The sequence below is a fragment of the Myxine glutinosa genome, chromosome 1 (genome assembly GCF_964187855.1).
Source record: "Myxine glutinosa chromosome 1, kmMyxGlut1.1, whole genome shotgun sequence".
Taxonomy (NCBI): Eukaryota; Metazoa; Chordata; class Myxini; order Myxiniformes; family Myxinidae; genus Myxine; species Myxine glutinosa.
In genome coordinates, this window is record NC_136261.1 from 440,997,867 (window position 1) to 441,021,652 (window position 23,786).

General features: G+C 49.5%; 2 protein-coding genes and 1 long non-coding RNA gene across 3 annotated transcripts in view; 2 read left to right on the forward strand and 1 right to left on the reverse strand.

The window, feature by feature from the left end:
• LOC144889694 (uncharacterized) overlaps positions 1–23,786 on the forward strand; it is a 798,143-nt gene that overhangs the window by 435,161 nt on the left and 339,196 nt on the right. The gene's annotated exons all lie outside the window — the stretch shown is intronic.
• The window catches only part of LOC137418362 (E3 ubiquitin-protein ligase Midline-1-like), a 466,393-nt gene continuing 452,478 nt past the window's right edge, over positions 9,872–23,786 (reverse strand). The window contains exons 7-8 of the mRNA XM_078770845.1: positions 13,641–13,700; positions 9,872–10,415 (exon numbers count right to left, since the gene is read on the reverse strand). Coding sequence (XP_078626971.1) covers positions 10,189–10,415; positions 13,641–13,700 — 287 coding nt within the window. The 3' untranslated portion in view covers positions 9,872–10,188. The remainder of the gene's footprint in view (positions 10,416–13,640; positions 13,701–23,786) is intronic.
• Positions 20,093–23,786, forward strand: part of LOC144889876 (uncharacterized) — a 51,242-nt gene continuing 47,548 nt past the window's right edge. Inside the window, exon 1 of the mRNA XM_078771077.1 lies at positions 20,093–20,172. The gene's annotated coding sequence lies outside the window, so the exon portion shown is untranslated. The remainder of the gene's footprint in view (positions 20,173–23,786) is intronic.

Genomic DNA, 23,786 nt, shown 5'->3' on the forward strand with positions numbered 1-23,786 from the left:
ATGATGCTCTGCAGTGGTTCACCTCTTACAAAGATGGTAACTTATCTGAAGATCCGAACACAATAATCTTTCTGAGTTCACTTCACCACAAATACAGGAGCTGGTTGTCCTTACCTGGTATAGTGAATACCACTTTATACAGGTGCTCCATTCTAAAAAAGGAATGAAGAATACTACGCACACCGTGGATCAAAGGTCATGATAGAACCACAAAAAGGTGAATCTTCTATAAAAAAAATTATTCATCAGATATGTCACCAGGTTATCTTTCATCAAAGGTTACCTGCCTGAAGAAACGCGCAGAGGAAAGTGGTGACGAACCACAACCACAGGTGCTCATCCTGAAAAGAACGTTATCTTCCACCATTCTGCTAAATCATTCAGGAATGATGTGAAGGACACCTCTGAGAAACTGAGAAGAAGAAGAATCCAGAAGGTGATCTATCGCTGTTTATTCATCGGGATGATTCTGCACATGAATGTGTACCTGTGTCACTCTGCAATCACGTGACCTGGATGGTGAATGATGCAACTCCAGAGATGAATGAGTCAAACTTAAAGTGGAACGGAATGAGAGAAATCGGGAAAAAATACTCAATATGGATCAAGGTATTTGTGCACCTGCAGCAGGTAACCCCACTGGCATTTCACACCTTAAAACAAATCTGGAGGAAAGAAGTGGTTAAAACAAGTACACATACATTCAAAGTACTGTAGCGGTTACCGCTGGGTGTACACAATCGCCTTGCACCTAACAAGGACGCGGCCAGGGAGCAATCACCATGCCGGGCTCGTCCAGGCCGCCTGGACAGGCCCAGACGTGCCTCTCCCGGGCATGCCCGGACTCGCTGTTCCCAGGCTCGCCCGAGCCTCCCGGGCACGCCCGCTCTCGTCTTTCCCGGGCATGCCCAGACTCGTCTTTCCATGGCTCGCCCAGGACACCCGGGCATGCCCGCTCTCGCCTTTCCAGGGCTCGCCCAGGACGCCCGGGCATGCCCGCTCTCGCCTTTCCAGGACTCGCCCAGGACGCCCGGGCACGGCCAGCCTCGCCTTTCCAGGGCTTGCCCAGGACGCCTGGGCAGGTCCAGACTCGCCTTTCCAGGACTCGCCCTTGACGCCCGGGCATGCCCGGTCTCGCTTTTCCCGGGCAAACGCTCCGGCATAATGTGTATATATATTGCTGCCCGATAAACGGGCTTTTCAGACTACCCGAGTTTGATACGTGCAATAAAGCAACTCGGACGAATTTCCATCTTTGGTCGCGTCAATCCTTCCGACTCACGTTGGAGCATAGCTCCTTCATTGGTGACCCTGAACATGGACACGGCAGTTGCCCTTAAACTGCCCACCTTCTGGGAGGCTCACGCGGCTGTTTGGTTCGCCCAGGCAGACTCCCAGTTCGCCCTGCGAGGCATCACCACCGACGACACCCGCTTCCACCATGTGGTAGCAGCGCTTGGCTCCGCCACCGCGGCCCACGCCCTGAGCCTCCTCGAGCACCCGCCAGCCACTGACAAGTACGGCGCGATCAAGGCGCTCCTCCTCGACGCTTTCGCCCTCTCACCGGCAGAACGCGCACGACGCCTGCTCGACCTGCCTGAGCTCGGCGACACACGCCCGTCCGAGCGAATGGACTACATGCTCTCGTTGCTCGGTGAGCACTCTCCGGATTTTCTGTTCCGAGAGCTGTTCCTCCGCCAGCTGCCTAACCAGGTATGCCTCGCCCTGGCAGGCACGTCGATCACGGATCCCCGCGCCCTCACCAGGGAAGCCGACAATATCTCCCCGGCAGGCCAGCACATCGGAGCGGCTACCTGGAGCCCGCCGCCAGCGGACCCGGTGCCAGCCCGCCCGCCACCGTCCGAGTCGACGCCAATGATAACCGAGCGCCCTGCGCGGTTAGAGGCCGAACTGCCGGTGCAACTGGCGGCCGCCACGCCGCGCCGACTGCTTCCAACATGACGGCCGGGGCCTCCACCTGACCAGGCGTGGTGTCATTACCATGCCAGGTTCGGACACAAGGCTCGGACATGCCGACCCCCGTGCACTTTCGGCAAGTCGGGAAACGGCCGGGCCGGCGTTCATTACCAGCCATGAGCCCTCCCGACGGCGAATGAGTTTGCTCGCCTGCTCGCGGAATTCCCGGCCCTCACACGGCCGACGTTTTCAGCCGTCGCAGTGCGACATGGGATCGAGCACCACATACCCACTACGGGCCCGCCGGTCTACGCCAGAGCCCGCCGCCTCGACCCGGCCAAGCTCGCCGTGGCCAAAGCCGAGTTCGACGCGTTGGAGCGCCTCGGCATCCTGCGGCGCTCCGATAGCGCATGGGCCCCACCACTGCACATCGTGCCAAAGCCGGGGGGCGGATGGCGCCAGTGTGGCGACTACCACCGCCTCAGCGATGCTACCAACCCCGACAGGTATCCGATCCCGCACATCCAAGACTTTTCCGCTCGTTTGGTGGGACGGGTTATTTTTTCAAAAATTGACCTGATACGGGGATACCACCAGGTACTTGTCAGGCTGGCCGACGTCCTGAAAACGGCCGTCATCACGCCGTTCGGCCTGTTCGAATTTTTGAGGATGCCGTTTGTCCTCAAGAACACGGCCCAGGCATTCCAACGCTTGATGGACAGCGTGCTGCACGACCTGCCATTTCGTTTCGTCTATCTGGACGACATCCTCATCGCCAGCATGTCCCGGGCCGAGCACATCCTCCACCTCCGAACGCTGTTCAGACGCCTCAGCGAGCACGGCTTAATTGTCAACCTGGCCAAATGCCACTTCGGCACGATGACCGTTGACTTTTTGGGCCACCGCATCACCAAGACTGGGGCCGTGCCGCTGCCGACAAAGGTCGAGGCCATCACCAAGTTCCCGCGTCCCCGCTCCATCAAGGCCCTGCAAGAGTTCCTCGGCATGGTGAATTTTTATCACCGATTCGTGCCCCGTGCTGCTCAGCTCATGCGGCCCCTTTACGAAGCCCTCCGGGGCAAGCCGGCCAAGCATGACATCATTTGGTCCGCGACCATGGACGCGGCATTCACGAGCGCGAAGCGGGCTCTCGCCGACGCAACGCTGCTGGCTCACCCGGTGCTCAACGCTCCCATCGCCCTCACTACGGACACCTCCAACTATGCGGTGGGCGCAGTCCATGAACAATGGGTGAACGGGGTTTGGTAGCCACTCGTTTTTTCAGCCGGCAACTCTGGCCGAACGAGTTAAAATACAGCACGTTTGACCGCGAGCTCCTCGGTCTATTCCTGGCCGTTCGCCATTTCCACCACCTCCTCGAGGGCCGCCCGTTCACGGCTTTCGTCGACCACAAGCCATTGGTTTATGCAATGGCCAAAGTCACGGAGCCATGGTCGGCCCGCCAGCAGCGCCACCTCTCTGCCGTGTCGGAATTTACCACGGACATCTGGCACGTCGCCGGCAAAGACAACGCCGTGGCCGACTGTCTTTCTCGGGCCAGCGCGAACGCGGTCCACCTCGGCGTGGACTTCGCGCTCAAGGCGGCCGACCAAACCACCGACACCGTGGTGCAGGCCCTCCGGGCGGCGGACACGGGCCTCCGCCTGGCCGACATCCCCTTCGCGGACACTGTCCTGCTCTGCGACGTCTCCCAAAGCCAGCCTCGCCCCATCGTGCCCGTTATCTGGCAGCACCGCATCTTCGCCTCCATCCACGGCCTTTCTCACCCGGGCCGGAAAGCTTCTCAGAAGCTGGTGTTGGCGCGTTTCGTCTGGCACTGCCTTCGCCGGGACGTCCGCGACTGGGCCAACACCTGCACTGCCTGCCAGCGGGCCAAGGTCCACTGCCACACCCAGGCCCCGCTGGCACCTTTCACCGTGCCCAAACGGCGTTTCGACCACATCAACGTGGACCTCGTTGGCCCCCTTCCCCCTTCGCGGGGTTTCACCCACCTGCTCACCATGGTGGACAGGACCACCAGGTGGCCGGAGGCCGTTCCCCTCATTTCCACCACCACCGCCGACGTGGCACAGGCTTTCATCGCCACCTGGGTCGCCCGTTTCGGCGCACCGGCAGACATCTCTTCGGACCACGGTCCGCAGTTCACCTCCGAGCTGTGGGGCGTGGTCGCCCGCAACCTGGGAGTCCAGCTCCACCGTGCCACAGCCTACCACCCCCAAGCCAATGGGTTGTGCGAGCGTTTTCACTGCTCCATGAAGGCCGCGCTCATGGCCGGCCTTCAGAACGACGGTTGGGCCGACTGGCTGCCGTGGGTCCTTTTGGGCCTCCGCACGGCCCCCAAGGAGGACCTCCAGGCATCCACCGCCGAGCTCGTCTACGGCCAGCCGCTCCGTGTTCCGGGCGAGTTCGTGCCCGATGCTACCAGTCCCTGGTCCGCAGCTCGCCAGCGCTCGGACCTCCAGGAGGCCGCCCGACGATTTGCCCCCGTGCCAACGTCCCGCCACGGTGGCCCCCAGTCCTACGTCCCCCCAGCACTTCGCACAGCAGAGTACGTCTTTGTGCGTCATGACGCACACCGGGGGCCACTCCGGCCGCCGTACGACGGGCCCTTCTGGGTCCTGCGACGGGACGACAAGTCATTCGTCATCGACTTCGGCGGCCGGTCGGACCGGATTTCAGTGGACCGCCTTTCAGTCAAGCCGGCGCATGTGGACGTCGGCCAACCACCACGGTTGGCCCTTCCTCCGCGGCGAGGCTGCCCCCCATCCACAGTTCCCCCCGCTCGACCACCCACCACCGCATCGGACCCCCCCACCCCCACGACCCTCCAGGGGTCGCTTCGGCCGGGTCATCAGGACCCCCCTTAAATTGACCCTTCCAGTGCAAGTCGATTCTGGAGGGGTGTGTGTAGCGGTTAGCGCTGGGTGTACACAATCGCCTTGCACCTACCAAGGATGTGGCCAGGGAGCAATCACCATGCCGGGCTCGTCCAGGCCGCCCGGACAGGCCCAGACGCGCCTCTCCCGGGCATGCCCGGACTCGCTGTTCCCGGGCTCGCCCGAGCCTCCCGGGCACGCCCGGTCTCATCGTTCCCGGGCATGCCCAGACTCTTCTTTCCAGGGCTCGCCCAGGACACCCGGGCATGCCTGCTCTCGCCTTTCCAGGGCTCGCCCAGGACGCCCGGGCATGCCCGCTCTCGCCTTTCCAGGACTCGCCCAGGATGCCCGGGCACGCCCAGCCTCGCCTTTCCAGGGCTCGCCCAGGATGCCCGGGCAGGTCCAGACTCGCCTTTCCAGGACTCGCCCTTGACGCCTGGGCATGCCCGGTCTCGCTTTTCCCGGGCAAACGCTCCGGCATAATGTGTATATATATTGCTGCCCGATAAACGGGCTTTTCAGAGTACCCGAGTTTGATACGTGCAATAAAGCAACTCGGACGAATTTCTGTCTTTGGTCGCGTCAATCCTTCCGACTCGCGTTGGAGCATAGCTCCTTCAGTACAACGCCCCCATGCCAAATAATGAAATATCTTACAGCGCGGCATTGCCGGGGCGCCTGCGGCGCCCAGCAATACCGCAGTGCAGCTCATAGAGGCTGCATTGGGAGGGAGAGGTGTACACTAATTGATTGATTAATTGTATAATTAAAATCAATAAAAGATTATCACAAAATATTTTCTTAATCAATTGGCTAATGGCTAACCACTAGTGCTTCATCGGAAGATGTATCTTATAGAAATTTAATCAAATAAGTCATTAATAAAAAATTAAATAATTAATTGATTAATCAATAAGTAATTCATCGATTAATCAATAAATAATGAATCGATTAAATGATTAATCAATAAATCAAAAATATCCTTGATAGCCACATCACTTGGTCACTGTCATGTCCAAATATTAGCTTCCCAGCTCAAAAGGTGCCTGAGATATTGGCCAAATGAGAAAGAATATAAATAAATGATTATTAATGAAAATAAGTAAATAATAATCATTAAAAAATTAAATTATCAATCAATTCGGTCACAGAACACATAAACCACCACCATTTCATCAGAATCTAAGTGGGAATTTTTAATTTATTTAGTAATTAATCGAATAATTAAATAATTAATCGATTCATTGATTACTTGATTAATCAATAAACCAAAAATATCCTTGATAGCCACATCCCTTGGTCACTCATGTCCAAATATTAGCTTCTGAGCTCAAAAGGTGCCTGAGATATTGGCCAAATGAGAAAGAAGATAAATAAATGATTAATAATGAAAATAAATAAATAATAATCCTAAAAAAAATAAATTATTAATCAATTCGGTCAGAGAACACATAAACCACCACCATTTCATCAGAATCTGTAACTTTAAAGAAAAATAAATTGTAATTAATCAAATAATTAAATAATTAATCGATTAATTGATTAATTGATTAATTAATAAATCAAAAATAGCCTTTGCAGCCAAATCACCTGGTCATTGGCATGTCCAAATATCAGCTTCCTAACTCAAAAGGTGCCTGAGTTAATGGTCAGAAGAGAAAGGAAATTTGATTAATTAAATAAGTACTTAATTAATCGCTAATAATTAAATAACTCCTTAATTAATTGATTAATCAAAAAACAAAAAATAAACTTTTTGACAAAGGACTTGCTCACTATTGTGCCGAAATTTCAGCTTCCTAGCTCAAAGGATGGCTGAGATATCGTCTGGACAAACAAACAAGCAAACAAACAAGGAAACAAGGAAACAACCAGAGTGAAAACTGAGTACTCTCTTTCAGCGTGCGTCACTGCCGAGCCCCCTTCGGTGCCCGGCAATGACGATTTTCAATGCCTGGAGAGGGCATAGGAAAGGTGCGGTGTACAATATTGACCCGTTTTATCAATATCATCAGGTATCAACGAGCCAGAGATGTATCTCTTCCATGTCACGGACTAGTGAGGAGGACCAGGAACAAGGTGAGCTCTTGATTCCCACAAACCATAAAGGTGGAAAATTTACTCAAAGTTCCATTGATAACCTGGACTTCCATGAACACACTGGAAGGTACAACAACGCGTGGCACTACCCACAACATCTACCAACATTCAGGTAACGATGATGAGGTGAAAGCTGATACATCAGGACCATGAACCAAAACACCTGGAAGAGCTCCATGGGCAGGAATTCAGCACTTCCAGACTAAGGTGAGTGGTCTAACCTGGAGAGATCGACAGCAAAGTCGTTCCTTGTCCAGCCGGAAACTTGTACAAGAACCAAGAGCGACCAATGTGTCTTGTGTACATCAACATGGTCCTTGTACTAAAAAGGTGTGTGGAAGGTGAAAGAGCTGGCAGGTGGGAACAGCACCTTGAGGTATAAACATGCTGCCATACCTGATATGTACTGGACACAGTAAACACGTGACAGGTATCCAACAATACCTGATGGTCACGAAGAAGTATCTATCACGAGATACAGGTACAGAATTCCAAAAGGTACATTTCACTGTGAGTGAAACTCGCGGTAAGTTCAATGGTGTTTGGACTGACGAGGCTTCAGAACAGAACCAGGTATGGTGTTTAATCATGGATCCTTCTTCTTCTTATTTTGAATGCGGCACAAGGTGTTGGGGTCGCGTCATTGACTGAGTGCAGTGACCTGTGAAGTTGAGGACCAATGACCTGTGCAGGTTAGAGTGGATTTGTTCTGTAATTTGTTCAGGATGCCGGCGATAGCTCACCTGCTCTTCACGAAGGATACCGTGGGATCTTTAACGTTCAACAACTAATATCGGTAGACGGGATTCCCGTTTAATGTTCATCCGAGGGACGGTACTCGCATTGATGGATCATCCTACCTGTGAAACACCATGATGAGCCCCCTACCACGCATTGATTGATCATCCTACCTGTGAAACACCATGATGAGCCCCATACCGTGCATTGATGGATCATCCTACCTGTGAAACACCATGATGAGCCCCATACCGTGCATTGATGGATCATCCTACCTGTGAAACACCTGGATGAGCCCCCTACCATACATTGATGGATCATCCTACCTGTGAAACACCAGGATGAGCCCCATACCGCGCATTGATGGATCATCCTACCTGTGAAACACAATGATGAGCCCCATACCGCGCATTGATGGATCATCCTACCTGTGAAACACCGTGATGAGCCCCATACCGTGCATTGATGGATCATCCTACCTGTGAAACACCATGATGAGCCCCATACCGTGCATTGATGGATCATCCGACCTGTGAAACACCTGGATGAGCCCCCTACCGCACATTGATGGGTCATCCTACCTGTGAAACACCGGGATGAGCCCCATACCGTGCATTGATGGATCATCCTACCTGTGAAACACAATGATGAACCCCACACCGCCCATTGATGGATCATCCTCCCTGTGAAACACCGGGATGAGCCCCCTACCGCCCATTGATGGATCATCCTACCTGTGAAACACCGGGATGAGCCCCATACCGCGCATTGATGGATCGTCCTACCTGTGAAACATGATGATGAGCCCCATACCGCGCATTGATGGATCATTCTACCTGTGAAACACCCTTGTTTTCAATTCCACTCTGCATTGTTCCCTATTGTGACGTCACAAAGCATGTTTCGTACATGTTTTATCGCAGGTTTTTCACTCACGATACAAACGTAACACCTGGGAAGATTCGTCATGCAGGTTGTAATATCAACATTCAATGGCATCGACGTGTAAAATTAAAAAGAGAAGTGAATTGGTGAATGTTTAACATGAAGGTGTTTACCTGTTCTTTGTTTAAATATCCGTGGATAGCGAGATCGAAGTCCCCACGACCAAAAATTGTCGGATCGAGTTTCCCCCAATTGGGGGAAATTCGAGGGTGAACCCCAACCTGCCCCACCCGGAGTGCAATGTCGCCCTGAGGGCAGCACCTGTATGATCACGGTTTACCTCCCGCCAGGTGAATATGAAATGTTTATCACAGTACATGATGTGACACCTTCTCTGGAATTTGCATTCACTTGATGACGCTAAATTAACTTCGTGACGTCACTACACTGGTTATTAAATGATTTTATCTCTGTGTTTTGATTGGATGGAAGAGATTTCCACGAAGATTAAGATTAAAACCTCCGAGGGAAACAATGAGAACCTGACGTTTCGGTTGTGAACCCTTCATCGGCACAAAAGAGAAAGTAACATCGGAAATGTCACCTGGTCATGTTTCCAACGGTGTGATTAGGGATACCTGATGAACGTTCTGTTAATTCCATCCAGGGATCCACATTCTACCTGTGATCCGATCCAAACACACTCTCACCTTCACTATAAAGGTGGGTTTTCACGGGACACGCGAACGGTTCGCGAAGGATGCGAATGTCGAAAAAATGGCAAAGTCCAACATTCGTATTTTAGGCTCCAAAAGTTCGCCAAACATGCGCGGGGGTTCGGAAGCGTCGTCAATTGTTCGCCGGGAATTTCAAACTTTTTTGAAATTCCCGCCGAACAAAAAACGACTCCTGCGAACAACTGACGACGCTTCCGAACCCCCGCGCATGTTTGGCGAACTTTTGGAGCCTAAAATACGAATGTTGGACTTTGCCATTTTTTCGACATTCGCATCCTTCGCGAACCGTTCGCGTGTCCCGTGAAAACCCACCTTTACCGCTCGTGCCCCATTCCAGGTAAACACAAAGTGTTTCATCTACCTGGAGGGATTTTTTTCACTCAAACATCCCATTCAATCACACCTTTGAAGAAGAAGAATCTGTATTGTATCGTGAAGAGAATGAAGAGTTCAGGTTAAAGTTCATTTTACATTAAATAAGATAAACAACGAACTTATTAAATTATATAAACTTTATTATAATATAAACATTAATCAGTGATGACATCGTCATGAACAGGTAAATGATTTGATTGATTTGAACCCAAAATACCCGGATCAGTTCGTGATGAAAGTTTATTTCACTAAATGTACAAAATGAACGGAACCACCATCACCCCAAACCCCAATAGCGGGTTTAACGGGGTCCGTGAAGTTCCCCCTGAACACGTGCAGGACCCGCGAGTCCCCGAAACACGTCAACTCTCCCGCCTCGCAATCCAAGAAGAACCCAAACCGTTCATGATCCCCCGGGACGGACAGGAAGGTACGTTGATCGTTGTGATATGCGGAGAATTCGTCATCACATTTCTCTAAACACCAAGACTCGGGATTCTCTCCCAACCCGCTCTCTGCCCCTTTTCTCCCCATGGAGTTTAAATAGATTCCGATTCTGCACAAACGACTCGACCCCACATCGACCTCCCAGTAATGGCGACCTGAGGAGAAACAATCACAGGAAACAACTTGTATATAAACATCAAACCGATCAGGATGTTCTGGGTACTGATTCTCGGTCCCGGTTCGAGTCGCCGTCCTGAGACCCCGGAGATCTTGATCTGTCGATGTGCAGAGTTTGGGTCCAGACTCGGGCTCCATCCATCTGCGGACACGAACACGGAGTCGCGGACATTGTTAGACAAACGGACAAAAACAAACACATTAATCTTTTTATCACAAAAAAACTTTTATTACAACAATTGTTTTTATTCATTTATGCACATTGCCGATGTTACCCTCTCCCCCCTCCCCCATGCCCCCACGTGATGCTGTGGGCACATTACCGATGTTACCGTCTCCCCCCATCCCCCCACGTGATGCTGTGGGCACATTACCGATGTTACCGTCTCCCCCCGTCCCCCCATGCCCCCACGTGATACTGTGGGCACATTGCCGATGTTACCGTCTCCCCCCGTCCACCCACGTGATGCTGTGGGCACATTGCCGATGTTACCCTCTCCCCTTCATAAATGTGTGTTTGCACCCTGAGTCTGGAGTTTGTAACTTATAAGAAGTCGCCGTGGATAAGGAACAATGGCGGACAGACAACGGTGTTTATATGTATCGATGTATCTGTTTATGTGGAAGTGACGCGTCGTATAATGAAAGCAGATCGGACAAAAAGGGGGAAAATAAAATAGAACAACAAAGGCGAGGCACCGGGGGGTGGGGGGAGAGGGATGCGGGGGGGGGGGAGAGGGGCTGCTTCGTTCGTTGATATACGTAATTTTTATCTCACCTGGAACAAAGTTCAGGTGAGCTTATGCGATGACGCGTCGTCCGTCTGTAAACACTTGCAACTTATTCTGCGAAACCGCTGATGAGATTTTGACCAAATTTGGCACAAATTGTATTTGTTGTGTTCTGTCTAAAGTTTGTTTAGGGCAATAAATAAAGTCGGGGCCTCAGGGGGTCAAAGTGGATCCACGTTTGACCCCAAAATAGGTATTTGCTTTTTCCCTGAAACTACGCACATTATTTCGATGAAACTCCCCCACAACCTTCACCACCCGTGATGTACAAAATGTTTGTTCAAGGAATTAGAAAAGAAGGTAAACTAGGTGGGTGGGAGTGGACCCCAAAATAGGTATGTTTTTGTTTGTTTAAAGACATGATTATGTTCGTTTGATTCTCCCTGCTGTCCTGTCTTCTCGCAACCATTGAAATTGGTTTAAAATACATTTAGTCAGTGCAGTTTCTGTTTATTCAACCAGGTGAGCGCCAGGTGTGTTGCCCATATTTTTACTCGGTAAATGAAGGAACTAAATAAAATAGACTCAATCTGAGGAGGGAGCAGGGGTGTTCCATCCATTACCAAGCTGCTTGGAGAGCGCTCACCAAGCAGCTCAAGCACTCGAACAAGCTTTATTGTACACAAACCGACCTGTTCTGACGCAGGGCACACTCGAGTTGAGTGGACAAAATGAGGGAATTAAGACCCCAAGCAAAGCGACCTGAACGCAGGCTGACCAAAGATAAGCCTGTGAGTGTAAATTATCTTAAACACACACACAAACACACCGTTTTCATTCATGTAATCCCTTGGGGGTGGAGAAGTATGTATGCAAAGTTTGGGGGTACTGCGTTTCATGGTTTCTGAGTTAACGAGGAGACGGACGGGCGGACGGACGGACGGACGGACACACACACACACACACACACACACACACACACACACACACACACACACACACACACACACACACACCTTTTTATTATTATAGAGAAATGATTCCACAATGTTTGTTGATGTAAGATGTTTCTGTGAGAGATTGGGAAATATCTTACAAATTCCTTCAGGGTTGTAAATTTTATCTGGGACAAACGAGCAATTTATACTGGATTATGTTTCAGAACGAACCAGGATTTGTCAAGAAAGATCTTCTTCTGATTACATCGTTGGTGAGAGGGGAGGACGAAAGAAAGAGGGGAATGGGGTAGTGGGGAAGAGAGAGAGAGGGGGGGATGGGGTAGTGGGGAAGAGAGAGACGACGATGGGGTAGTGGGGAAGAGAGAGAGGGGGATGGGGTATTGGGGCAGAGAGAGAGGGGGATGGGGGTAGTGGGAGACAGCGAGGAGGATGGGGTAGTGGGAGACAGAGAGGAGGATGGGGTAGTGGGGAAGAGAGAGGGGGGATGGGGTAGTGGGGAACAGAGAGGGGATGGGGTAGTGGGAGACAGAGAGGACGATGGGGTAGTGGGAGACAGAGAGGAGGATGGGGTAGTGGGGAAGAGAGAGAGGAGGATGGGGTAGTGGGGAAGAGAGAGAGAGGAGGATGGGGTCGTGGGGAAGAGAGAGAGGAGGATGGGGGTAGTGGGAGACAGAGAGGAGGGTGGGGATAGTGGGGAAGATAGAGGGGGTGGGGTCGTGGGGAAGAGAGAGAGGAGGATGGGGGTAGTGGGAGACAGAGAGGAGGATTGGGTAGTGGGGAAGAGAGAGGGGGGATGGGGAAGTGGGAAAGAGAAAGAGGAGGATGGGGTAGTGGGGAAGAGAGAGAGGAGGATGGGGGTTGTGGGAGACAGAGAGGAGAATGGGGCAGTGGGGAAGAGAGAGGGGGGATGGGGAAGTGGGAAAGAGAGAGAGGAGGATGGGGTAGTGGGGGAGAGAGAGAGGGGGATGGGGTAGTGGGGAAGAGAGAGAGGAGGATGGGGTAGTGGGGAAGAGAGAGAGGAGGATGGGGTAGTGGGGGAGAGAGAGAGGGGGATGGGGGTAGTGGGGAAGAGAGAGAGGAGGATGGGGGTAGTGGGAGACAGAGAGGAGGATGGGGTAGTGGGGAAGAGAGAGAGGGGATGGGGTAGTGGGGAAGAGAGAGGGGATGGGGTAGTGGCGAAGAGAGAGAGAGAGGGGTTGGGGTAGTTGGGGAGAGAGAGAGGGATGGAGTAGTGCGGGAGAAAGAGGAGTGGAGAGAGAGGGAGGGGCTGGGATAGTCGGGGAGAGGGATGGGGAGAGAGAGAAGCGAGGAGAGAGAGGGATGGGAAGAGAGAGGGATGGGAAGAGAGAGTGAGGGGAAGAGAGAGGGAGGGGGATGAGAGATGAGGGAGGACAGGGTGGGGATTAAGAAAGGCCTTTAATCAGCAAACACAAGTTTGGACTATCCCCTCCTCCTGGTTGGACATCGTTCAATTAAACAAACTTTGGGTCTTGTGACACTTGACAAGAGGGAAAATCGAGTTGGAAAATAAATAAGTGGAATAGAGTGAAGGAAAATATAAATAGGGAAATAAAACAGAAGGAAAAGGAAAGAATGAAAAGAAGAAACTATGGAATTTTAAATTATCTGTAAATGGAAGGAAGAAGAAGAACCCCCTCCCCATTTCCCTTCACTTACAAAGTCTTCTCAAGTTGTTCTGCTCCAGCTCCACCTTCTCCGGATGCTCCACCGGTCCTTCTGTGGAAATGATTAAAGATTAACAAAAATTACCAGATGTGAAATTCACTTGTTTTTATGTTTATGAACATTTTAAAAACTTTTAACCAAAAATCTAAACACAACAAACATGGGGGAAGAGACATGGAACCTCCATTTTGTATTAAATAAAACATAATTTTAATTGATGAATGAAGGAAATTTCACAACATTGTTCTTACATTTCTCTCTGATGTATTAAAATCGAGTGATCGCAAATTCGTTTTCTCCGCAAGATAGAAAGAATCTTTCGTTCTTCACTGGAATTGAACATCACATTATTCCAGGAACATGTGACTTATTGAATGTGCATGTGAATGATTCAATGTGCATGTAATTGCTTCAAGGTACATGTGATTGATTCAAGGTACATGTGAATGATTCAAGGTACACGTGAATGATTCAAGGAACTTGCGAATTATTCAATATGCATGTAATTGATTCAAGGTACATGTGAATGATTCAAGGTACATGTGAATGATTCAAGGTGCATGTGAATGATTCAAGGTACATGTGAATGATTCAAGGTACATGTGAATGATTCAAGGAACTTGTGAATTATTCAATATGCATGTGATTGATTCAAGGTACATGTGAATGATTCAAGGTACATGTGAATGATTCAAGGTACATGTGATTGATTCAAGGTACATGTGAATGATTCAAGGTACATGTGAATGATTCAAGGTGCATGTGAATGATTCAAGGTACATGTGAATGATTCAAGGAACTTGTGAATTATTCAATATGCATGTGATTGATTCAAGGTACATGTGATTGATTCAAGGTACATGTGAATGATTCAAGGTACATGTGAATGATTCAAGGTACATGTGAATGATTCAAGGTACATGTGAATGATTCAAGGAACTTGTGAATTATTCAATATGCATGTGATTGATTCAAGGTACATGTGAATGATTCAAGGTACATGTGAATGATTCAAGGTACATGTGATTGATTCAAGGTACATGTGAATGATTCAAGGTACACGTGAATGATTCAAGGAACTTGTGAATTATTCAATATGCATGTAATTGATTCAAGGTACATGTGAATGATTCAAGGTACATGTGAATGATTCAAGGTGCATGTGAATGATTCAAGGTACATGTGAATGATTCAAGGTACATGTGAATTATTCAAGGAACATGTGAATTATTCAATGTGCATGTAATTGATTCCAGGTACATGTGAATATTTCAAGGTACATGTGAATGATTCAAGGTACATGTGAATGATTCAAGGTACATGTGAATGATTTTAGGAACATGTGAATGATTTATGTTGATGTGAGCTCGTTCTTGGTAAAATTAATCAATTGATTGCTCCGTGATAAAATTATAGATTTAAAAATTCCCTTTACCAACTTAGAATTTTTAGCTCACCTGGACTTTAGTACGGTGAGCTTATGCGATCGAGGATTGTCCATAAGTGAGTGGAGTGGAGTGGAGTGAGTGAGTGAGTGAGTGAGGGATTGGGTCTGTAAACACTTCAGTCATTATCGCTTGAACGAAACACATGATTTTGATTCAATTTAGTGAGGTTCACTATGTTTTTTCGTTCAAAATCGTGGTAGATTAGCAAACCTATACATTTTTGGAAACGTTATTACATGGAAAATCTGAAAATCAATGTTTACATTTGCCAATTCCGACCAATTCGATTTGACCAATTCGACCAATCGACCAATTCCATTCGACCAATTCGACCATTCGACCAATCGATTCGATCGACCATTCGACCATTCGACCAATTCGATTTGCCAATCAATTTGACCGACCTTTGCTTGTGTGGAACGGACTGTGAAAACGATGCGGACTATATTGTCGGATACGACACACAGGACAGTGATGACGAACTCTAAATGGCATATTCTGTAATCGTGTATGTTTGATGCCATTGACTGCCTGTGTATATTTTGTCATTGACTGCCTGTGTAGATGTGAAGTTATACTGACTGCATGTGTATATATGATTTTGCTGACTGCCTGTGTATGTTTGGTGATATGAATTATTGTGACACATTTTGATGTTATTAACTGCCTGTACAAAATGATAACATGTATTTGATTATGCAACTTATCGCGAATATAAAGACAGTATTTTGCAATTCAAAACCTTTGATTCGTGTCTTACCATTCCCCATAGCACTAATTTGATACTTTCATTGGATTCCTTGTCCCTGAAAATATAGGTTTAGTATATATTTTAAAAGTTTTTAGGGTAATTAGAGGCAGAAATAGAACAAAATATGTATTTTACAGTGGCCATTTTGAAAATCCAAAATGGCCGCCATACAGGTATCTCTCCAAATGTAAACATTGATTTTTAGTTTCCTTATGCTATAACCTTTCCAAAAATGTATAGGTTTGCTAATCTACCATGATTTTGAACGAAATATAATTTATTGACGTAGTGAACCTGACTATTTCACGAAATGTACAAAATAAACGGAACCACCATCACCCCAAACCCCAATAGCGGGTTTAACGGGGCCCGTGAAGTTCCCCCTGAACACGTGCAGGACCCGCGAATCCCCGAAACACGTCAACTCTCCCGCCTCGCAATCCAAGAAGAACCCAAACCGTTCATGATCCCCCGGGATGGACAGGAAGGTACGATGTTTGTTGTGATGTGCGGAGTATTTGTTATCACATTTATATAAACACCAAGACTCGGGATTCATTCCCAACTCGCTCTTTCTCCCTTTTCTCCCCATGGAGTTCAAACAGAATCCGATTCCGCACCAACGACTCGACCTCACATCGACCTCCCAGTAATGACGACCTGAGGAGAAACAATCACGGGAAACAACTTGTGAACAAACATCAAATCGATCAGGATGTTCCGGGTACTGATTCTCGGTCCTGGTTCGAGTCGCCGTCCTGAGATCCCCGGAGATCTTGATCTCTCGATGTGCAGAGTTTGTGTCCAGACTCGGGCTCCGTCCATCTGCGGACACCACACGGGGTCGTGGACATTGTCAGACAAAACGGACAAGAACACAAAACATTAATCTCTTTATCACAAAAAAACTTTTATTACAACAATTGTTTTATTTATTCACTTTACGATCAACAACTTCATTTGTTTATTTATTTCACGATGAACAACTTACATTATTTATTTATTTACTTCACCGAGAACAACTTCGAGGGGGAGTGGATCGGGAGGGGAGAAGACGAGGGAGGAGATCTGTGAGTGAGGAGAGAGGATGAGGAGGGGACAGAGGTTGAGGGGGGGTCAGAGGGTAAAGGGGGGTCAGAGGTTGAGGGGGGTCAGAGGTTGAGGGGGGTCAGAGGTTGAGGGGGTCAGAGGTTAAAGGGGGGGTCAGAGGTTGAGGGGGGGTCAGAGGTTGAGGGGGGGTCAGAGGTTGAGGGGGGGTCAGAGGTTGAGGGGGGTCAGAGTTTGAGGGGGGTCAGAGGTTGAGGGGGGTCAGAGGTTGAGGAGGGGTCAGAGGTTGAGGGGGGTCAGAGGTTGAGGGGGGTCAGAGGTTGAGGGGAGACAGATTGAGGAGGGGGGGCGGGGAAGGAGGGGAGATTGAAAATCCTGCAGGTGTGACACTGTTTAACAGGTCGAGACACACATTGATGAGTCACTCTGCGCTAGTGAAACACCGGGATGACAGTTTATAGCTCGGTCGGGATTCAAACCCAGGTTAGACACCTCAGAGCGAGTGTGGATTCCTCTCAGACATCGTGCTTGTCCTGTTACTTTCATCCTCCAATTGCTTTCCAATTCCGGAGATGTCTCCATGAAGCGAGCCACCGTATCACCATGGAAACCAAGTGGTTTTAGCACTCCACGTTGATTGTTTTACACGTGTATTTATCTCACCTGGAACGAAGTTCAGGTGAGCTTATGTGATGACGCGTCGTCCGTCCGTCCGTCCGTAAACACTTGAAACCTCTTCTCCGAAACCGCTGATGGGATTGCGACCAAATTTGGCACAAATGATATTTGTTGTGTTGTGACTAAAGTTTGTTTTAGGCATTAAAACATTCGCCGTCTAAGGGGGTGAAGTGGATCCAGGTTTAACCCTCAAAATAGGAATTTGCTTTTTCCTCTGAAACTACACAAACGATTTCGATGAAACTTGATCACAACCTTCATCTCCCATGATGCACCAGAGTTTATTCAGGGCATTAAAAAAAATCTGCTCCTTTGTGGATATACGGGGTGGGGGGTGGGAGGTGTTGCCCCAAGGTGGGAGGTGTTGCCCCGGGGTGGGAGGTGTTGCCCCAGGGTGGGAGGGGTTGCCCCGGGGTGGGAGGGGTTGCCCTGTGTGGGAGGTGTTGCCCCAGGGTGGGAGGTGTTGCCCCAGGGTGGGAGGAGGTGAGGACCCCAGGGTGGGAGAGGGGTTGCCCCAGGGTGGGAGGTGTTGCCCCAGGGTGGGAGGGGTTGCCCTGGGTGGGAGGTGTTGCCCCTGGGTGGGAGGGGTTGCCCTGGGTGGGAGGTGTTGCCCCAGGGTGGGAGGTGTTGCCCTGGGGTGCCAGGTGTTTCACCGGGGTGGGAGGTGTTTCCCCGGGGTGGGAGGGGTTGCCCTGGGTGGGAGGTGTTGCCCCGGGGTGGGAGGTGTTGCCCCGGGGTGCCAGGTGTTGCCCTGGGTGGGAGGTGTTGCCCCGGGGTGCCAGGTGTTGCCCCGGGGTGGGAGGTGTTGCCCAGGTGTGCCAGGTGTTGCCCCGGGGTGGGAGGTGTTGCCCTGGGGTGCCAGGTGTTTCCCCGGGGTGGGAGGTGTTGCCCCGGGCTGGGAGGGGTTGCCCTGGGTGGGAGGTGTTGCCCCGGGGTGGGAGGTGTTGCCCCGGGGTGCCAGGTGTTGCCTCGGGGTGGGAGGGGTTGCCTCGGGGTGGTTCGGGGTTGCCCCGTGGTGGTTCGGGGTTGCCCCGGGGTGGGAGGGGTTGCCCCGGGGTGGGAGGTTTTGCCCCACGGTGGGAGGTGTTGCCCCGTGGTGGGAGGAGTTTGCCCCCAAAATATGTATTTATTTATTTGTTTGTTTTATAGTCTTATGATTATGTCGTATTATTCTACATGCTAACCTGTCTTCTAGCAACCATTGAAATTGGTTCAAAATACCTGTAGTCGGTGTATTATACTGTTTATTTGACCAGGTGAGCGCCCCGATGTTTTATGTTGACGAGAATATAAGATCCATCGCTTCGCTGACGGAAATACCAGTCTTTGCTGAGATGGTTAATCTATGGGGGAACAACAAATGGTTTCCTGGAAGATCCTGCTCTCCGTGCAGGTATACCCAACGTCACGTGTTGGCATTTGCAGTTTCGACACGCGTGTCCATGGACCCATACAAAAAAAAAAATTATTTTTAATTTTTTTGGTATCACAAACATTCCCATGAGGTACCCGAATCCACCGTAGTTTGATTCATTGAAATCCATTAATCCATTCTCAAGTTATAACATGTCAAACAGACACACAGACAGACAGACAGACAGACAGACATGCTTGCGGTAACCGCTACAATAGCCTATTTTACTCCCAGGGGTCCCAGGAATACCCATTTAAAATATCGTTGCGATCGGTTGAGCCGTTTTTGCTGTACCTTCGAATGGACGGATGGACATTTGGTGAATTATAGTAAGAAGTTGGTGAGTTAGACAACACTATCAAAGTGACCTCAGCACCATGCAATCCCGACACACACACACCTCGCCAATGTCCCGAGTGAAAATCCTGCCACCAATCTCCTTGAGAGAGGACACAGTGAGTTGGTACTCATTTTGCCGACCTCGGAACGATGATAGGTGAGTCAACCCACCCGGTGTTAATTCAACGGCTGACCGGGATTCAAACTCAGGACCCTCTGATCCCAAGGTCTCCACCATAACCGTTAAACCAACACAAGGATTAGGGTGGATGGAGACAGATATCAGAAATGCTCCATTGTTTGAAGATCCCTTAATCAAAGTTATAATTATACTGACGTGGCTCGGGCGCCTCACAACACGGCGGTTCAGAGGGATCGGTGTAAATTATAACATCGCATAATTATATTTTCTGTTACTGGTTGTTAAATATAACTTCATTACATGATATATTTTAATATTATTTGTACTGCAACTGGTAATGTTAAAAATAATCAACCGGTATCTTGATTTACTTCTGACGCACTTCCGGTCATACAGCGCAGTGTTCTTGGCGAGGACCGCATCACAACTCACAAGTTTGTGTACATACGTAATCAGGAAATAGTGCTACATATTACCCCTGATTTGTATCGATATACTTTAGTTTCAACACTCTGTTACCACAAGATGTGTTTAGCAAGCCCAGCGTCATGCAATGGAATAGCTTGTAATATACGTGTGTGATTATTTAGACCATGTTCGAAAGTAGATCTTCGAGTTTTATTCATTCGCCAAACGTCTTTGAACGGAAGAGAAGCCGCCGTATCTAAGCAAGGAAACGCATCTTTGGAGCCCAGAATAAAGAGGTAACAAGGTATTCCGTCATTATAATTCAGTGTATAAACATGTCGGACATCGATGGAACAAAGTATTTTGTGGTTTCAAGTGTTTTTATATCAAACTTTAGTATTATTTAGTTTCTGTTGTCACCTCAGCCTCGTGTTTGTGGGCCCAAACCACGTGGTTTTGAGTTCATTTATCATGCTCTATGTCTCTGTCAATTGAAAAGTTGAACGATCTAGATATATTATATATCAGATAATGTGACATTGTTCTAACTATTGGTATTTTGTGTGCACTGTAATCGTTTCTACGGTGTCAGTAGGAGTTTGTAACTTCCTTACGGTGTGTGAGCGTTTTATTGTGAGAACAATAAAGTTCAACACAAGACACCCATGTTGAGATATTTGCTCGTGATTGTGCTGAGACATCGACAGGATCTTTGAGGATCGATAACTCCACTGTCCGCAAAGTTTCACCTCATTTAATCAATTTCCATGGATGGATCCACCCCATGGATTACTCCGGGGCTCTCCCTCATCTTCCTCGGCATTTGACACGAAACCCGAGCTTCGCCAAAGTGCGGCCGCCTCAACACCCAGTCCCGAACCTCAACACCTCGTCCCGTCCTCAACACCCCATCCCGAACCTCTCAACACCTTGGCCCGTCCTCAACACCTCATCCCGTTCCCCTCAACACCTCATCCCGTTCCCCTCAACACCTCATCCCGTCCCCTCAACACCTCATCCCGTCCCCCTCAACACCTCATCCCGTCCCCCTCCACACCTCATCCCGTCACCTCAACACCTCGTCCCGTCCCCCTCAACACCTCGTCCCGTCCCCCTCAACACCTCGTCCCATCCCACTCAACACCTCATCCCGTCACCTCAACACCTCATCCCGTTCCCCTCAACACCTCATCCCGTTCCCCTCAACACCTCATCCCGTCACCTCAACACCTCGTCCCATCCCCCTCAACACCTCGTCCCGTCCCCCTCAACACCTCGTCCCGTCCCCCTCAACACCTCGTCCCGTCCCCCTCAACACCTCGTCCCGTCCCCTCAACACCTCATCTCATCTCGTCCCATCCCCTCAACACCGTGTCCTGTCCCCAAAACACCTCGTCCCACCCCCCTCAACACCTCATCCTACCCCCCTCAACACATCGTCCCATCCCACTCAACACCTCATCCCGTCACCTCAACACCTCATCCCGTTCCCCTCAACACCTCATCCCGTTCCTTTCAACACCTCATCCCGTCACCTCAACACCTCGTCCCGTCCCCCTCAACACCTCGTCCCGTCCCCCTCAACACCTCGTCCCATCCCCCTCAACACCTCGTCCCGTCCCCTCAACACCTCATCTCATCTCGTCCCATCCCCTCAACACCGTGTCCTGTCCCCAAAACACCTCGTCCCACCCCCCTCAACACCTCATCCTACCCCCCTCAACACGTCGTCCCCACCCTCTCAACACCTTGTCCCCACCCTCTGAACGCCTCGTCCCCACCCTCTCAACACCTCATCCCCACCCTCTCAACACCTCATTCCCGCTGAGCACCGATTTACATTCAATTCATCAATCGCCAAATCTCAAGTTTTTAGCGCTCGAAACGTCGCCAAATTCGTTTTTGATAAGTTTCGCCAACGTAATTTTTTTTAAACATAAGTAATTATTTCTATATTGTTTACTACTAGTATGTGATCTTCAAATGGTGTCTTACATCACTTTAATTTTCATGATGTGTAACTTGTGGTGATATGAGTTCACCGATCTTGTACAACTGACACAATCCATAACATTTTTGTTATGCCATTATGTTCATGCTACTGTATTCATTTGCAGCATTACTTGATTCAATCTTTTTATCTCTGTATTCATATTGTTGCGGATCTCCCAAAGCCTGTTACCTTTACAAAGGGGGGGGTTAAACGCCTTTTTTCTCCCTGGGTCTTTCGGTCCGCGAGGCCGAATCGCCGCTTCCGGGCAAACGTGAAAAAGATTATCGGGACAAATTCGCACGTACCTTTAACCCACGCTGCCACGAAAGCGGGGATCGAGCCTCGCACAAGCCACGCTTAATCGACTACGCCCGAGAGCGGTATGCATATAACGTGACTCGTACTGCTACTTTTATTGGAACCTGATTCGAGCGGATTTATTCGTACCATGCGAAGCCAATGGGTGGATGGAAGAGACAGGACGGTCAGAATTATTATTATTTTTTTTTTTGTAGACTGAATCGAGGCTCGTGAAAGAGCTAACATTTATTTCACAAACAAAACAACCAGACAAACAAAATATACAAAAATAGGGAGTGGAAGACAAGATGGGGAGAGAAGGGGAAGCACACAACCACAACATTTGAGAGCAGGGAGAAGTGTGGGAGGGAGAGGGCTTGAGGGGAGGAGGCGTTGGAAGGGGGGGGGGGCAGAGGTATAAAACAAGGGGACCGAAATTAGCAGGGGTAGAAAAGATCAAGGTTTTGGATGGGGGAGGATAAGAGATTGTGGTGAACAGCTGTTTAAAAGACCTGGAGGGTGGAGTGGGATTGAAGAGAGTGAGGGAGTTTGTTCCAGAGGCGGGAGAAAAGAGGAATGAAGGAGTGAAGGTGAGCAGAAAGTCTTAATTTTGGCAGTTTAACCATAAGAGGGTTGCAGGCAGATCTTGTGCGACCTGTAGGAATATTTGGGGGAAAGAGCCCAGAGAGAGCTGGGGGAAGGGCAAGGCCGGAGTGGAGTCGGTAGAAGATGGAAAGACCACCAACCTGCCTGCGGTGAGTGAGTGAAAGGCCCTTGGAGTTAGCTTCATCGTGGGAGATTCCAATGATTCTGAACGCTTTGGTTTCAACAGCGTGAAGAAGAGCGAGGTGTGAGGCAGGAGCACCAGACCAGAGGGGAGAGCAGTATTCCATAGAGCTGCGGATGAAAGCCTTGTATGTGGTGAGGAGCTCAGGTGTGCCAAGGAAGGACTTCGCACGACGGAGGATGCCCAGTCGGTGACTGGCTTTGGAGGCCAGATTTGAAATGTGGTTTTCCCAGGAAAGATCATGGCAAATATAGTGAGACCCAAAAGCTTGAGTGACAGAACTTCTTGGAGAGGATTATTCAGAAAGTGGATGGGAGGGTTGTCCAGTCGGTATTTTCGGAGAGACATCGTAAGAGTGTGAGATTTATCATGATTGAAAGACATGTTCCATTTGTTTGCCCAGTCTGCGATTTTGTCCAGGTCTGCAGAGAGTGAGGAGGCTGCAGACTGCCGATCTGAGGGATGAAGAATGCAGCGACAGAGAGTAGAGTCATCAAAGTAGAGTAGAGCAAAGAGATAGAGAGGATTTTCAAGAGAGTAAGTGAGATCATTGATGAAGACCAGAAAAAGCACAGGGCCCAGAACACTACCTTGGGGAACTCCAGCCTGAACAGGAAGAGGAGATGAGAGAAACCCATTCAGGGCCACACGTTGACTACGACCAGAGAGGAAGTCCGCCAGCCATGCATGGAGATTTCCATGGATACCAAAGGAGGAGAGTTTGGTGAGCAGAGCAGGGTGCCAGACCGTATCGAAGGCATGTGAAATGTCAAGGGAGACAGCTCTAATTTCCTGTTTGGAGTTGAGGACCTCGATCCATTGTTGAGAAA